We start from the raw sequence: 16,914 nt of genomic DNA, 5'->3' as shown, positions 1-16,914 counted from the left end.
TTGTCGCGCTATGCATTACTCATAGTTTGACACGTTACAGAAACGGCCACTGTCGCGCTATGCATTACTCTTAGTTTGACACGTTACAGAAACAGCCATTGTCGCGCTATGCATTACTCATAGTTTGACACGTTACAGAAACAGCCACTGTCGCGCTATGCATTACTCTTAGTTTGACACGTTACAGAAACAGCCATTGTCGCGGTATGCATTACTCTTAGTTTGACACGTTACAGAAACAGCCACTGTCGCGGCATTCATTACTCATATTTGTACCACAATGTTTACAGCAGTCTCACAGGAATACCTCACAATCCGTCTATATCTTCTAACAGCGTAATGGCTGTTGAAGCAGAGAGCACACACACACACACACACACACACACACACACGCACGCACGCACGCACGCACACACACACACACACACACACACACACACACACACACACACGCACGCACGCACGCACGCACGCAAGCACACACACACACACACACACACACACACACACACACACACACACACACACACACACACACGGTAATATCAATAAATGTACATCTGAATTCAGGTCACAAACCGTGTAGTAATCAGCCGTCTGAGAGACCACAGAACACTGCAGTAGAGTGCTCAGCGTCCAGTAAATAGATTATTATTTTAAAGAAATCGATAATGGCTTCGTTTAAGTGGCACATCTTGTCAGGTGCTGGGTGATTGAAGGAAAGCCATTAGATCAGCGTTGCAGGAAGTCCCAGCTCGCTCCGGTTTCCAATGGATCGATCTGTTCTTTGGCGTGTTGGCCGTGTGATGGCCGACAGCAGTTTGTGCCATCAATGTGGTAGTCTGTGGCAGTTTGTGCCGTCAGTGTGGGTAGTCTGTGACAGTTTGTGGCTTCAGTGTGGGTAGTCTATGACAGTTTGTGCCGTCAGTGTGGGTAGTCTGTGACAGTTTGTGCCGTCAGTGTGGGTAGTCTGTTACAGTTTGTGCCGTCAGTGTGGTAGTCTATGACAGTTTGTGCCGTCAGCAGTTTGCGCCTTGAGTGTGGATAGTCTGTGACGGTTTGTGCTATCAGCAGTTTGTGCCATGAGCAGTTTGTGCCGTCAGTGTGGTAGTCAGTGACAGTTTGTGCCGTCAGTGTGGTAGTCGGTGACAGTTTGTGCCGTCAGTGTGGTAGTCAGTGACAGTTTGTGCCGTCAGTGTGGTAGTCAGTGACAGTTTGTGCCGTCAGTGTGGTAGTCAGTGACAGTTTGTGCCGTCAGTGTGGTAGTCGGTGACAGTTTGTGCCGTCAGTGTGGTAGTCGGTGACAGTTTGTGCCGTCAGTGTGATGAATGGGGATGGGGGTCGATGGGACAGTATTCCATGTGAGGCTGGATAAGGTTTGTGTGTTACTGAGATGTCGGGTGTTGTATGATAAGTAAATTTAAAAGAAACTCACACACACACACACACACACACACACACACACACACACACACACACACACACACACACACACACACACACACAGGGGGAGGGATGAAGATGAGGGTGGATGTGAGGGAAAGGGAAATACTCCTGAAGAGAACTTTATTAGCAGACACAGCAAAAACGCAAACATGGTGCGATACAGACAAATGGAGTGTGATTAGTTGGCGCACACTTCAGATTCTGCGCCGGCTTTTTCAGTCTGTTCAGTGTCTTCCACACTTTTTTTTTTCTTTTTTTTTTCTTTTTTACTGTCAGAAAGAGTAGACATTGCCTACATCAAGTGACTGTTTTGGACATTATCATTTGTTTATCTGGTTATCATTCATATTTTTCTTTGTTTTAGTTTGTTTTGTTTTGTTTTTTTTCTTTCTCAAGTACATGGTTCTTTGAGTGCATCACTCAGGTCGGTCATCCCGAAGCACAAGTACAGTATCTTCTTCTTCGTCGTCGTCTTCTTCTTCTTCTTCTTTTGTTATCTTCTCCTTCTTCTTCTCCTTTTTCTTCTTTTTCCTCTCCTTCTTCTCTTTAAAGAGCAGGTAGGGTAACTGCAGAGACAGAGGAAGAGTTCACCAGATCCTGTCAGCAGTGGCCATGTGCCGGGTATTATTTCTGTTCCCTAATGGGGAAGAGTTTTGCTGAAACTGGAAGCAGTGACTGTCATGACACGCTGTTCACCCGTGACTGCTGTCAGTAAAAAGGCAGATTACTTCCACAGGAAGCTCTAAATGATTCAGTTGCGTTTCTCCAAAGGCAGTGCTTACATAATAATATTTTGACGATAATAAAATTTAAAAAATGTCAGTAAAAGGCAGATTACTTCGACAGGAAGCTCCAAATGATTCAGTTGCTTTCCTCCAAAGGCAGTGCTTACATAATAATATTTTGACGATAATAATAATAATAATCGATACTTATATAGCACACTATCCAGAAATCTGCTCTTGGTGCTTTACAAAAACGCTTTTGTTAACATAAAACATTACATCTATGTTACATACAGCATACACACACCAAAGTGTGACTACACACACACACACACACACACACACACACACACACCCTGCATACATACATTTTAACATACATGTGTATCTAACAGCTACCCTAACACACACACACACACACACACACACACACACACACACACACACACACACACACACACACACACACACACACACACTGCATACATACATTTTAACATACATGTGTATCTAACAGCTACCCTAACACATACGCACACATAGGCAGGCACAAACTTACATAAACACACGCACACACAATACACATTCATATATGTGCATGTAGTTATGTACACATACATATGTATACGCACATAGTCAAGCACAGCTGACGCAAAGGAAGTGGACCTGCTACAATTGAACTTATTGCTGAGGGAAAAGGTGAGTTTTGAGACGAGATTTAAAAGATGCGAGGGAATCAGAATGACGGAGGTTATCAGGGAGCTTGTTCCACGTCTTTGGCGATTGATAGCTCCAAATGCTTCAGTAACGTTTCTCCAAAGGCAGTGCTCACAGAATACCTTGATAGAAAGTTCTAAATAACTCAGCGACGATTCTCCAAAGGCAGTGCTTACATAATACTTTGACATTAAAGTTTAAATGACTCATTGACGATTTTCCAAAGGCAGCGCCTACATGGAACTTTGACAGAAAGCTCTAAATCACACAACCATGTTTCTCCAAAGGCAGTGTTTACAAAATACTTAGACAGTAAGCTCTAAATCACTCACCGACGTTTCTCCAAAGGCAGTGCCTACAAAGTACTTTGACAGTAAGCGCTGAATGACTCACCGACGTTTCTCCAAAGGTAGTGCCTACAAAGCACTTTGACAGTAAGCGCTGAATGACAGCGACGATTCTCCAAAGGCAGTGCTTGCAGAATACTTTGACAGAAAACTCTACATCACTCACCGACGTTTCTCCAAAGGTAGTGCCTACAAAGTACTTTGACAGTAAGCGCTGAATGACTCACCGACGTTTCTCCAAAGGCAGTGCCTACAAAAGTACTTTGACAGTAAGCGCTGAATGACTAAGCGACGTTTCTCCACACACCGTCAACAGCACAGATCAGCGTCATTGGGATGAATGGAAAAATCGTGTCTGTGGCTCACTGGAGGAGCAGGCACGTCACTTCAGTAGAAACTGCTCATCTGCTGTTTTTGTTGTTGGTTTAATTCTCACCTTTTCTTGTCTTGGTATCTTAACACTTTCTTTTCTTTTCTTTTCTTTCTTTGCCTCTGGGGCAAGGGATGTATATCCGGGACAGGGTCCAGGAGGTATAACGGGACACAGGCATTGCTTCGTCGTCATCGGAGGACTCCCATCCACAGGACAACTTCATCACAATGATTTGACATGGCTAGTTTCGGATTCATTTGTGTCTCCCTATGTCTGTGTCTGTCTGTGTCTTTTACCGTCATGCACACACACACACAGACACACGCACACACACACACACACACAGACACACACACACACACACACACACACACACACACACACACACACAAACACACACACACACACACGCCCAGCGGAAGCTTATCATCTGACAGCCTGCAGATACGATAAAACTATGATTGAGGGGATGTCATGTCGGCAAAATTCATGGATAGTTGTGCCACGACCGACCCCTTGACGACGTGTTACTTCCCCTGTCGGCACGGATAGATGACGTGAAAACTACTAGGGCTATAGCTTCATGTTGATCATTTCCGCAGTGTGGGGGAGGAGAGTTTATGTTAGTGGTTATTGCATTGTCGGAGGGGAGGTATATTGATTGCTATTGCATTGTCGGGGGAAGTTTACATCGGTTGTTATTGCATTGTGGGGAGAACGGGGAGGAGGGGTGGGTACAGAGGGCGATGGTGCTGTTGATGTTGCTTGCTGTTACAAGCTGTTGTTGTTGTTTGCTGTTAATTATAGACCGAAGGTCAGACGCGAAGGAGGCCAGTTTATAAATCCGTGAACCTGAGTGCCTTGCTAAGACTCTTGACTAACTTCCTGTCCTCTCTGCTTTCCATGACTGTGCTTATTTCGTGACAATGTCTGTAATGATGATGATGATGATGATGATAATAGTATCAATAATAATAATAATGATAATGGTACTATCCAGATATGCACTCTATCCAGAAATCTGCTTCAAGCTGCTTTACAAAACATTTTTGTTTACATAGCACATTACATCAATTTTACGAATACACACCAAAATGTGACTAACAAAGCTACACACACACACACACACACACACACACACACACACACAGAGAGAGAGAGAGAGAGAGAGAGAATCACACAGTACTGATGGGGAGGTAGGGTACACTGACAGTCTGCAGGCACTCAGACACAAAGTTATTCAGTCTGGATGCACCGATAACTTCACATTGTAGTCTGGATGCACCGTTAATTAACAGTGTGATTCAGTCTGCATGCACCGTTAACTACACAATGTGCTTCAGTCTGGATGCACCGTTAACTTCACAATGTGATACAGTCTGGGTGCACCGTTAACCGCACAGTGTGCTTCAGTCTGGATGCACCGTTAACTTCACAATGTGCTTCAGTCTGGATGCACCGTTAACTTCACAATGTGATTCAGTCTGGATGCACCGTTAACTGCACAGAGTGATTGGATGCACCATTAACAGTGCAGAGTGATTCAGTCTGGATGCTACTTCACAATGTAGCGCAGGGCACGCTGGTCGGTGTGTCTGGTGTGGAACACAGATCTCTGTGCAGTTCGGCAAACCCGTCAGTGTCCCTGCCCGTGTATCGTGTGTGGAACACAGTTCTCTGTGCAGTTCGGCAAACCTACCAGTGTCCCTGCCCGTGTATCGTGTGTGGAACACAGTTCTCTGTGCAGTTCGGCAAACCCACCAGTGTCCCTGCATACCCGTGTATCGTGTGTGGAACACAGATCTCGGTGCAGTGCGGCAAACCTGCCAGTGTCCCTGCATACCCGTGTATCGCGTGTAGAACACAGATCTCTGTGCAGTTCGGCAACCCCACCACGTCCCTGCATACCCGTGTATCGTGTGTGGAACACAGATCTCTTGGCAACCCCACCAGTGTCCCTGCCCGTGTATCGTGGCTAGAACTAGGTCACCACATTTGGCAGTACTCTCTTCTTGTGTTTCATGGGTCTGTTGATCCACTCTTTTTGCAGGTGATTTGTCTTTTGTTATCAGTGAAGAAAGACAGGCAATAACTCCCCCCCTCCCCTCCTCCCCCCCAAATCGCGTGCAGTTGTTTGTTTTTGAAGATACCATTTCTTAATTAACTCGTTCCTTCTCCTGCCCGTGGAGAATTGAAAGACATCCTGAAATTTCAAACAACCGGAATAGCAAAAGCGTCACAAGTTCAAAAGACACCTGTGGGTATGTCAGGACGCAGGATACAGCGAACGTCAGACAATCAGCCCCTTTCTTGAAATAATCCACACATCTTCTTACTTCCTGCTCACAACAATCACTCACACAGCCGTTTGAGCTGACAACAACACTGATGACTATAGCGACGTGAGGCGAATATGACGATTGACGACAACATCAGTGATGATGATGATGAAGCTGATGATGATGATGATGGCAGTAATAACAATAATGATGATGATAACAATAACTGATGGTCCCCTGTCCACAGATCACCGCTGGCACCAACGCCCCCACCAATATTCCTCCGGTGCAGACCATGCCACCACTACCACTTCAGTACCGCCACCACCTCCACCACCACCACTACCACCACCACCACCATCACCACCACCACCACAAGAACCCCCTCAACCACTGACCCCAGGACTGATGAGGGTTGAATGAAAACCAAGGGCAGCACCCACCTCCACAGCCAAGAAAGACAGAACGGAGGGAGAGCAGGGAGAGGGGCGGACAGGACACGTCAGAGAGCAGACAGGTCACGTGAGGGCCAGACAGGTCACGTGAGGGGCAGGCAGGACAGGTCACGTGAGGGGCAAGACAGGTCACGTTAGAGAGCAGGACAGGTCACGTGAGAGAGCAAACAGGACACGTGAAGGGCAGACAGGTCACGTGAGGGACAGGACAGGTCACGTGAGGGGCAGGACAGGTCACGTGAGGGGCAAGACAGGTGACGTGAGGGGCAGGACAGGTGACGTAAAGGGGCGGCAGGGGAAGATGGTGGAGGGCGGGGGGCGGCAACCATGGGAGTCACGGAGAAGAACCTGGGCAGTCGCTCCTTCCTGGGCTCGGGCACCCTGCCGGGCACCTCGGGCACCGACACGGGCACTGGCGACCTGGGCCCCTCCCTGCTAGGCCACGAGCCCCGCACAGCGCGCGGCACCATGCTGGAGGGCGGGAGTGGGGGGGCAGGGGGGGAGGAGGGCGACGGGGAAGGAGACGGGGGGAAGCACCACCACCACCACCACCCTCCTCCTCCCCCCCATCACTTGGAGGGCATCGCTCTGCGTCAGGTGAGTGGATGTGTGTGTGTGTGTGTATGTGTGTGTGTGTGTGTGTGTGTGTGTGTTCAGAGTTGGTATGTGTTGTATGATGTTGCGCCCTCTCTCTCTCTCCCTCTGTCATTCTCTCTCTCTCTCTCTCTCTCTCTCTCTCTCTCTCTATCTATCTATCTATCTATCTATCTATCTCTATCTCTATCTCTCTCTCTCACTCTCTCTCTTTCTCTCCCACTCTTATCTCCCTCCTTTGGCATGCAATATACGCTGTTTTCTTTCCTCTGATTTTCATCCCTACCTCACACTATTTGTCTTGTCTTGTCTTGTCTAACTCCCTCGCTCTGTCATTCTCTCTCTCTCTCTCTCTCTCTCTCTCTCTCTCTCTCTCTCTCTCTCGATGGAATCTTTCCTATAGATTGGGCAAAATCGATTATCATACCTATTCTCAAAAAGGGAGACCCGAATGTTCCAGATAATTACCGTGGAGTAGCACTTACAAGTACCATTAGTAAAGTTTACACTTACATTTTAAATAGAAGAACGAGAAGAAAAGATTATTGAAGAGCAAGCTGGATTTCGACCAGGTTGCAGCACCATTGACCACATTTTCACATTGTATGCAATTGTACAAACACATTTATTAAAAAACACAAAGCTGTATGTTGCTTTTGTAGATTTTAAGAAGGCCTTCGACTCTGTGAATCGAAATAGTTTATGGAATGTGTTTCGTAAACCTGGTGTGGATGGTAAGCTTTATATGGCACTGCGTGGTGTGTATGATTCAGTTTTAGCGTGTGTGCGTGAGAAGGGTGTATATTCAGATGTATTTGATTGCCAACGTGGCGTAAAACAAGGATGTCTGTTGAGCCCTATGATGTTTTCGTTCTTTATTAATGAACTGGCAGGAGAGATAACGAAAAAAAGAAGACATGGGATTCAAATGGATCCCTGGGGTTGTTGAAATGTTTCTCATGTTATCTGCAGATAATGTAATTCTTTTGTCTGCCACGGCCATAGGACTTCAAAATCAGCTGAACATATTAAAACAAGAAGCAGGTAGATTATTTTTAAAAGTTAATCTTGAGAAAACAAATGTAGATGTGTTTAGAAAAGTTGGTTACCTATCTAGACATGAAATATTGCACTATGGCACTGAAGAAGTGAAGGTAACTAATGCTTAAAAATATCTCGGTATGATTTTTACAACTAAGCTGAGTTTGACAAGGACAGTAGCAGAGATTTGTAGGAAGGGGAAGAAAGGGGTTATAGAAATCTTAAGGTGTTTACGTAAATTAGGCTCGATAGATTCATACATATTTTGGAAACTTTTTGATACTCAAATAGAACCAATGATAACATACTGCGCCGAAATTTGGGGACTTTCTGATATCAAAGATTTATAAAAAGTACATGCATTAGCTATTAAACGTTTCTTAAATGTTCCGTTACATGCTTCAAATACCGTATTATACAGAGAAAGTGGTAGATACCCATTATATATTAAATCATGTGTGAAATGTATAAAATATTGGTTAAACTTGATAAGGCTACCCACATCTAGATTATGTAAGCAGGCGTATGAAATGTTAGTAAATGAACATGAGAGAGGGAAGGAAAACTGGGTATATCTTGTAAAGAAGACATTAACTGTAAATGGATTTGGGATTGTGTAGATGTGTCAGGGAGTTGGATGTGAAGAATGATTTGTTTCAGAATTCAAAGATAGGCTGATTGCTTCATTTTAACAAAATTGGCACTGTAAAATGGAAAGCACTGAGAAATATAGATGGTTTTATAGTTTTAAAAGTATATTTCAAACAGAAAAATATATCACAGTCGTGACAAACCAGTGGCATTGAACAAGTCTCGCCAGATTCAGATCGAGAACGATTGGGTTAAATGCATTTAAAAGATGGTTTCAAGCTGAGCCCTCGTTACTCTCCCCTTGTCCGATGTGTGCTCATTTAAGGGAGGATGAGTTACATTTTTTTGTTTAGTTGTAAAGCTTATGATGATATTCGAGAAAAATGTGTTGTAATTAAAACAAATTTAGCAAAGAATAAAGATATTTTTGGAGTGCTTAATCTAAATCAGGAAACTTCACTACAGTCACTTGCAAAATATATTGCCGAAGCGAATAACATGCGACGAAAGAAAACAACAATAAAATAGTACCAGGTGTTGTTCATTGTGAAAATTGAAATCTGTGTTGTCATTCTCATATGGAAAATATTTATGTTATACATTTACATATGTTGTTTCTCTCTCTCTCTCTCTCTCTCTCTCTCTCTCTCTCTCTACATCACATTACTTTGAATGGATGATCGAACTGCATTTAGTTGCACAGATTGATTGATTTCGTTTTGGATTTGGTTTTCATCAATATTATTACTATTGATGCATGTTGTTATTTGTATTATTAACCCCCATGTCATTAGGGCTGTAAAGCTATTGACATTAAAGTGTTCAGTGTTCAGTTCAGTGTTCTCTCTGTCATCCACTGCCTAATAACGATTTTGTCTTGTCTTGTCTTATCTGTGTATGCGGGTGTCCGAATGTCTGTTTGTCTTCCCCCCCCCTCTCTCTCTCTCTCTTCCTCTCTCTCTCTCTCTCTCTCACTCTCTATAATTTTTCTTGATCTCCCCTATCTCTCTCTCCCTCTGTCACTCTGTCTGTCTGTCTGTCTGTCTGTCTGTCTGTCTCTCTCTCTCTCTCTCTCTCTCTCTCTCTCTCTCTCTCTGTCATCCACTGCCTAATAAAAAAATTGTCTTGTATTCTCTGTCTCCCTCTGTGTGTGTGTGTGTGTGTGTGTGTGTGTGTGTGTGTGTGTGTGTGTGTGTGTGTGTGTGTGTTATTCATTGCCTTTCTCCTCATTCATCTCCCTTCTGTCTCTTTCTTATATATATATATATATATATATATATATATATATATATATATATTCTCTGCCTGTATTTGTGTATCCGTGTGTTCGAACGTCTGTCTCTCTGTCCCCTTCTCTCTCAGTTTCTCTGTCTGTCTGTATGTCTGTCTGTATGTATGTATGTTTCTCTCCCTCTCTCCCCTACCCTGCCTGTATCGGTAGACGACTTCACCACGTCAAGGATGGAGGGAAGCTGAAAACCCAGCCCTTTGAGGTGCCACCATTACACTGCGATCAATGGTGACTGACTGTCATGGCCACGACTTCCTGACGCACATGTCTTTCTGGCTTCGATTTTTTTTTCTTACTTTGCTCCCGTAGAGGTTAGGACTTTCTTTCCGTCTCTACAGTCCAGCCGGTTATTCTTCAGTCTGGCTGACATCTTACTCTTATTTGTCTCGCCATGCTCATCTCCCCGTTTTTCTACCTGTCCTCCTCCTCCTCCTCCTCCTCCACCTCCATCTCCCTTATCTGTGTAGTACTCTGACTTCCGCTTCTCCCTTTCTATTGAAAAAAGTTAATAAGTTCGTTAGTTCGTTGCTTAGTTCGTTAGTTGATTGGTTAGTTCGTTAGTTCGTTACTGAGTGAGTGAGTTAGTTAGTTTATTCATTTTTCAATTTAGGTTTTTATTTGCCGATTTATGTATTTTAGACGAGACCTTTTTTTAAGCTGACTATGGAATGTGAAGATATGTGCGTGTCATATATTTCGATGTGAACATGTATTATCTTGCTCATGACATGTCAGATACACAGACACGGTGAAAAGCATGCACACTCAGTAAGTCACATACACTTACAGGGGAAAACAGGCACACTCAATAATATATCAGATACACTCACAGTGGAGATCTGGCACACTCAACACGATAGATATACTGACAGGAGAAAAGCACGCTCACTCAGTATCCCGCGCACTTTCCCACACATCTCAAACTCGCGTGTTTTATTATTTTCAGACTTTTGTTGTGGTTATTTCACATTTCGGAATAACAATTATAAAGTGTCAGCTGGAACTTCCAGCGAAAGTTCAGTTTGTGTACATATTGTGACTTGAATAGCGTTGTTGACAACTTCTATCTGGAAATGGAATGTACTACATTTTAAACTCTGAGTACTGCCTTCATCGCAAATACTTTTTTTTTTCCACCTGTCTCAACCTTGTGGTGAACCAAAACAGTACCAGTCCACTGTCTTTTGAATCTTCCACATTCTTCTTTTCTTGAAGCTTTCCTTCCTCCTTCATTTCCTTCCTTCCTTTCGTATTCCTTTCCTTCCTTCCTTTCTTCCTTTCTTTCCTGCTCGCACTTGTAATGAAAGACACAAAACCTGTCAGCTCCAGACTTACAACGAACACCAGAAATGGCATTTTATTTATTTTTTTTTTTTTTTAGCTGTGCGATCTGAACTCTTCCTCTGACCTGTTGACTGGTTCTGCCGAACGAGAGAACGTGTGGTGGGCTTGTTGTGGAATCGATCAAAGCAATCACGCAATCTATTTCGGTTTGTCGCGGGCGGGCGTTGAAATAGACATCTATTTCAGAGTTCATATATGATACATACATTTATTCATTATTCTTTTCGCACTTTCTAATTTTGTAAACCCCCACCCCCACCCCCACCATCAAATGCCACACACACACACACACACACACACACACACACACACACACACACACACACACACACACACACACACACACACACACACACACACACACACACAGAGAGAGAGAGAGAGAGAGAGAGAGAGAGAGGGGGGGGGAATCGAAAGAGAAAAGGAAATGGAAAAGGGAAAAGTACATACTGGCCTGCTTTCGTACTACCATCATAAAGAAATATTCTAATCAGTCCAGGAAATGCAAGATATAAAACAAAAGGAGGCAACAGCTAAATTCATACAAACCACATGGTAAAGGAATCAACGGCGACAACAATAACATCAGAATGAACAAAATAATTGGCAGAGAAATACAAAACTCCCCACAAAAAAAATACACACATTGAGAGAGGGAAAGAAGAAAGTAAGGAAGGAAAGGAAAAAATTGCGAAGAGAAAGAGAGAGACGGGAGACATGTTCAAGGCAGAAAGAGGGTGAGGTTATACAGACGGACAGACATATAGACGAGGACATTCAGAATACTTTTTTTTTCTTTCAGTCTGAATAATTTCAGTGAATCGTAACAGCTTTGTCATTAGATGTTTCCGATATTGTCTTTAGAAGACACACCAAGACTGGGGATTCCTTACATTGAATATAAATGAGAGTGAGAGAGAGAGACAGACAGACAGACAGAGAGAGAGGGGAGGGGGGAAGTAGGGAGGGAGTGATCCCAAACATTATCTGGAATGTTTAACCCTTAGTTCTGATCAGTCGGTCGCCTTTACCTCACGTGCACAAAACAGAAAGGAGATATATGATAAGCTCCCCTCTCTTTTCCCTCACAATTCTCCCTACATCAGATAGTGGGGGTCCTTTGGACATACCCCCTCCCCTCTCTTTTCCCTCACAATTCTCCCTACATCAGACATCAGATAGTGGGGGTCCTTTGGACATACCCATTTCCCTCTCTTTTCCCTCACAATTCTCCCTACATCAGATAGTGGGGGTCCTTTGGACATACCCCCTCCCCTCTCTTTTCCCTCACAATTCTCCCTACATCAGATAGTGAGGGTCCTTTGGACATACCCCCTACCCTCTCTTTTCCCTCACAATTCTCCCTACATCAGATAGTGGGGGTCCTTTGGACACACCCCTTTCCCTCTCTTTTCCCTCACCAGTCTCCCTACATCAGATAGTGGGGGTCCTTTGGACACACCCACTTCCCTCTCTTTTCCCTCACAATTCTCCCTACATCAGATAGTGGGGGTCCTTTGGACATACCCACTTCCCTCTCTTTTCCCTCACAATTCTCACTACATCAGACACCAGAAAGTGGGGGTCCTTTGGACACACCCACTACCCTCTCTTTTCTCTCACAATTCTCCCTACATCAGATAGTGGGGGTCCTTTGGACATACCCCCTACCCTCTCTTTTCCCTCACAATTCTCCCTACATCAGATAGTGGGGGTCCTTTGGACATACCCCCTACCCTCTCTTTTCTCTCACAATTCTCCCTTCAGTAGATAGTGAGTGTCCTTTGGACATACCCCCTACCCTCTCTTTTCCCTCACTATTCTCCCTACAGTAGATAGTGGGGGTCCTTTCGACATACCCCCTTTCCCTCTCTTTTCCCTCACTATTCTCCCTACAGTAGATAGTGGGGGTCCTTTGGACATACCCCCTACCCTCTCTTTTCCCTCACTATTCTCCCTACAGTAGATAGTGGGGGTCCTTTGGACATACCCTCTACCCTCTCTTTTCCCTCACTATTCTCCCTACAGTAGATAGTGGGGGTCCTTTGGACATACCCCCTTTCCCTCTCTTTTCCCTCACAATTCTCCCTACATCAGATAGTGGGGGTCCTTTGGACGTACCCCCTACCCTCTCTTTTCCCTCACAATTCTCCCTACAGTAGATAGTGGGGGTCCTTTGGACACACCCCCTACCCTCTCTTCTCTCTCACAATTCTCCCTACATCAGATAGTGGGGGTCCTTTGGACATACCCCCTACCCTCACTTTCCCCTCACTATTCTCCCTACATCAGATAGTGAGGGTCCTTTGGACATACCCCCTACCCTCTCTTTTCCCTCACAATTCTCCCTACATCAGATAGTGGGGGTCCTTTGGACACACCCCTTTCCCTCTCTTTTCCCTCACAATTCTCCCTACATCAGATAGTGGGGGTCCTTTGGACACACCCCTTTCCCTCTCTTTTCCCTCACAATTCTCCCTACATCAGATAGTGGGGGTCCTTTGGACACACCCACTTCCCTCTCTTTTCCCTCACAATTCTCCCTACATCAGATAGTGGGGGTCCTTTGGACACACCCCTTTCCCTCTCTTTTCCCTCACAATTCTCACTACATCAGATAGTGGGGGTCCTTTGGACACACCCCTTTCCCTCTCTTTTCCCTCACAATTCTCCCTACATCAGATAGTGGGGGTCCTTTGGACATACCCCTTTCCCTCTCTTTTCCCTCACAATTCTCCCTACATCAGATAGTGGGGGTCTTTTGGACATACCCCTTTCCCTCTCTTTTCCCTCACAATTCTCCCTACATCAGATAGTGGGGGTCCTTTGGACATACCCCTTTCCCTCTCTTTTCCCTCACAATTCTCACTACATCAGATAGTGGGGGTCCTTTGGACACACCCCTTTCCCTCTCTTTTCCCTCACAATTCTCTGTACATCAGATAGTGGGGGTCCTTTGGACATACCCACTTCCCTCTCTTTTCCCTCACAATTCTCCCTACATCAGATAGTGGGGGTCCTTTGGACATACCCACTTCCCTCTCTTTTCCCTCACAATTCTCCCTACATCAGATAGTGGGGGTCCTTTGGACATACCCACTTCCCTCTCTTCTCCCTCACTATTCTCCCTACATCAGATAGTGGGGGTCCTTTGGACATACCCCCTACCCTCTCTTTTCCCTCACAATTCTCCCTACATCAGATAGTGGGGGTCCTTTGAACATACCCCCTCCCCTCTCTTTTCCCTCACTATTCTCCCTACATCAGATAGTGGGGGTCCTTTGGACACACCCCCTTCCCTCTCTTTTCCCTCACTATTCTCCCTACATCAGATAGTGGGGGTCCTTTGGACACACCCACTTCCCTCTCTTTTCCCTCACAATTCTCCCTACATCAGATAGTGGGGGTCCTTTGGACACACCCCCTTCCCTCTCTTTTCCCTCACAATTCTTCCTACATCACATAGTGGGGGTCCTTTGGACATACCCCCTTCCCTCTCTTTTCCCTCACAATTCTCCCTACATCAGATAGTGGGGGTCCTTTGGACACACCCACTTCCCTCTCTTTTCCCTCACAATTCTCCCTACATCAGATAGTGGGGGTCCTTTGAACATACCCCCTCCCCTCTCTTTTCCCTCACTATTCTCCCTACATCAGATAGTGGGGGTCCTTTGGACACACCCACTTCCCTCTTTTCCCTCACTATTCTCCCTACATCAGATAGTGGGGGTCCTTTGGACACACCCACTTCCCTCTCTTTTCCCTCACAATTCTCCCTACATCAGATAGTGGGGGTCCTTTGGACATACCCCCTACCCTCTCTTCTCTCTCACAATTCTCGCTACATCAGACATCAGATAGTGGGGGTCCTTTGGACATACCCATTTCCCTCTCTTTTCCCTCACAATTCTCACTACATCAGATAGTGGGGGTCCTTTGGACATACCCCCTACCCTCTCTTTTCCCTCACAATTCTCCCTACATCAGATAGTGGGGGTCCTTTGGACACACCCACTTCCCTCTCTTTTCCCTCACAATTCTCCCTACATCAGATAGTGGGGGTCCTTTGGACATACCCACTTCCCTCTCTTTTCCCTCACAATTCTCACTACATCAGACACCAGAAAGTGGGGGTCCTTTGGACACACCCACTACCCTCTCTTTTCTCTCACAATTCTCCCTTCAGTAGATAGTGAGTGTCCTTTGGACATACCCCCTACCCTCTCTTTTCCCTCACAATTCTCCCTACATCAGATAGTGGGGGTCCTTTGAACATACCCCCTCCCCTCTCTTTTCCCTCACTATTCTCCCTACATCAGATAGTGGGGGTCCTTTGGACACACCCCCTTCCCTCTCTTTTCCCTCACTATTCTCCCTACATCAGATAGTGGGGGTCCTTTGGACACACCCCCTTCCCTCTCTTTTCCCTCACAATTCTCCCTACATCAGATAGTGGGGGTCCTTTGGACATACCCCCTCCCCTCTCTTTTCCCTCACAATTCTCCCTACATCAGATAGTGGGGGTCCTTTGGATATACCCCCTTCCCTCTCTTTTCCCTCACAATTCTCCCTACATCAGATAGTGGGGGTCCTTTGGACATACCCCCTTCCCTCTCTTTTCCCTCACAATTCTCCCTACATCAGATAGTGGGGGTCCTTTGGACACACCCACTTCCCTCTCTTTTCCCTCACAATTCTCCCTACATCAGATAGTGGGGGTCCTTTGGACACACCCACTTCCCTCTCTTTTCCCTCACAATTCTCCCTACATCAGATAGTGGGGGTCCTTTGGACACACCCACTTCCCTCTCTTCTCCCTCACAATTCTCCCTACATCAGATAGTGGGGGTCCTTTGGACATACCCCCTACCCTCTCTTTTCCCTCACAATTCTCCATACATCAGATAGTGGGGGTCTTTTGGACATACCCCCTACCCTCTCTTTTCCCTCACAATTCTCCCTACATCAGATAGTGGGGGTCCTTTGGACATACCCCCTCCCCTCTCTTCTCCCTCGCAATTCTCCCTACATCAGACATCAGATACTGAGAGTCTTTTGGACATACCCCCTCCCCTCTCTTCTCCCTCACAATTCTCCCTACATCAGATAGTGGGGGTCCTTTGGACATACCCCCTCCCCTCTTTTTTCCCTCACAATTCTCCCTACATCAGATAGTGGGGGTCCTTTGGACATACCCCCTCCCCTCTTTTTTCCCTCACTATTCTCCCTACATCAGATAGTGGGGGTCCTTTGGACACACCCACTTCCCTCTCTTTTCCCTCACAATTCTCCCTACATCAGATAGTGGGGGTCCTTTGGACATACCCCCTACCCTCTCTTTTCCCTCACAATTCTCCCTACATCAGATAGTGGGGGTCCTTTGGACACACCCCTTTCCCTCTCTTTTCCCTCACTATTCTCCCTACATCAGATAGTGGGGGTCCTTTGGACACACCCACTTCCCTCTCTTTTCCCTTCTCCCTACATCAGATAGTGGGGGTCCTTTGGACACACCCCCTTCCCTCTCTTTTCCCTCACAATTCTCCCTACATCAGATAGTGGGGGTCCTTTGGACATACCCCCTTCCCTCTCTTTTCCCTCACAATTCTCCCTACATCAGATAGTGGGGGTCCTTTGGACACACCCACTTCCCTCTCTTTTCCCTCACAATTCTCCCTACATCAGATAGTGGGGGTCCTTTGAACATACCC

The 16,914-nt window shown here is 45.6% G+C and overlaps 1 protein-coding gene across 1 annotated transcript in view; it reads left to right on the top strand.

The window, feature by feature from the left end:
- The first annotated feature begins 6,143 nt into the window (after positions 1 to 6,143).
- Positions 6,144 to 16,914, top strand: part of LOC143284311 (uncharacterized) — a 191,126-nt gene continuing 180,355 nt past the window's right edge. The window contains exon 1 of the mRNA XM_076591017.1: positions 6,144 to 6,939. Coding sequence (XP_076447132.1) covers positions 6,670 to 6,939 — 270 coding nt within the window. The 5' untranslated portion in view covers positions 6,144 to 6,669. The remainder of the gene's footprint in view (positions 6,940 to 16,914) is intronic.

The sequence above is a fragment of the Babylonia areolata genome, chromosome 7, assembly GCF_041734735.1.
Source record: "Babylonia areolata isolate BAREFJ2019XMU chromosome 7, ASM4173473v1, whole genome shotgun sequence".
NCBI lineage: Eukaryota > Metazoa > Mollusca > Gastropoda > Neogastropoda > Buccinidae > Babylonia > Babylonia areolata.
Note: the sequence above shows the minus strand (reverse complement) of the source record. Positions and strands in the feature narration are given on the sequence as shown.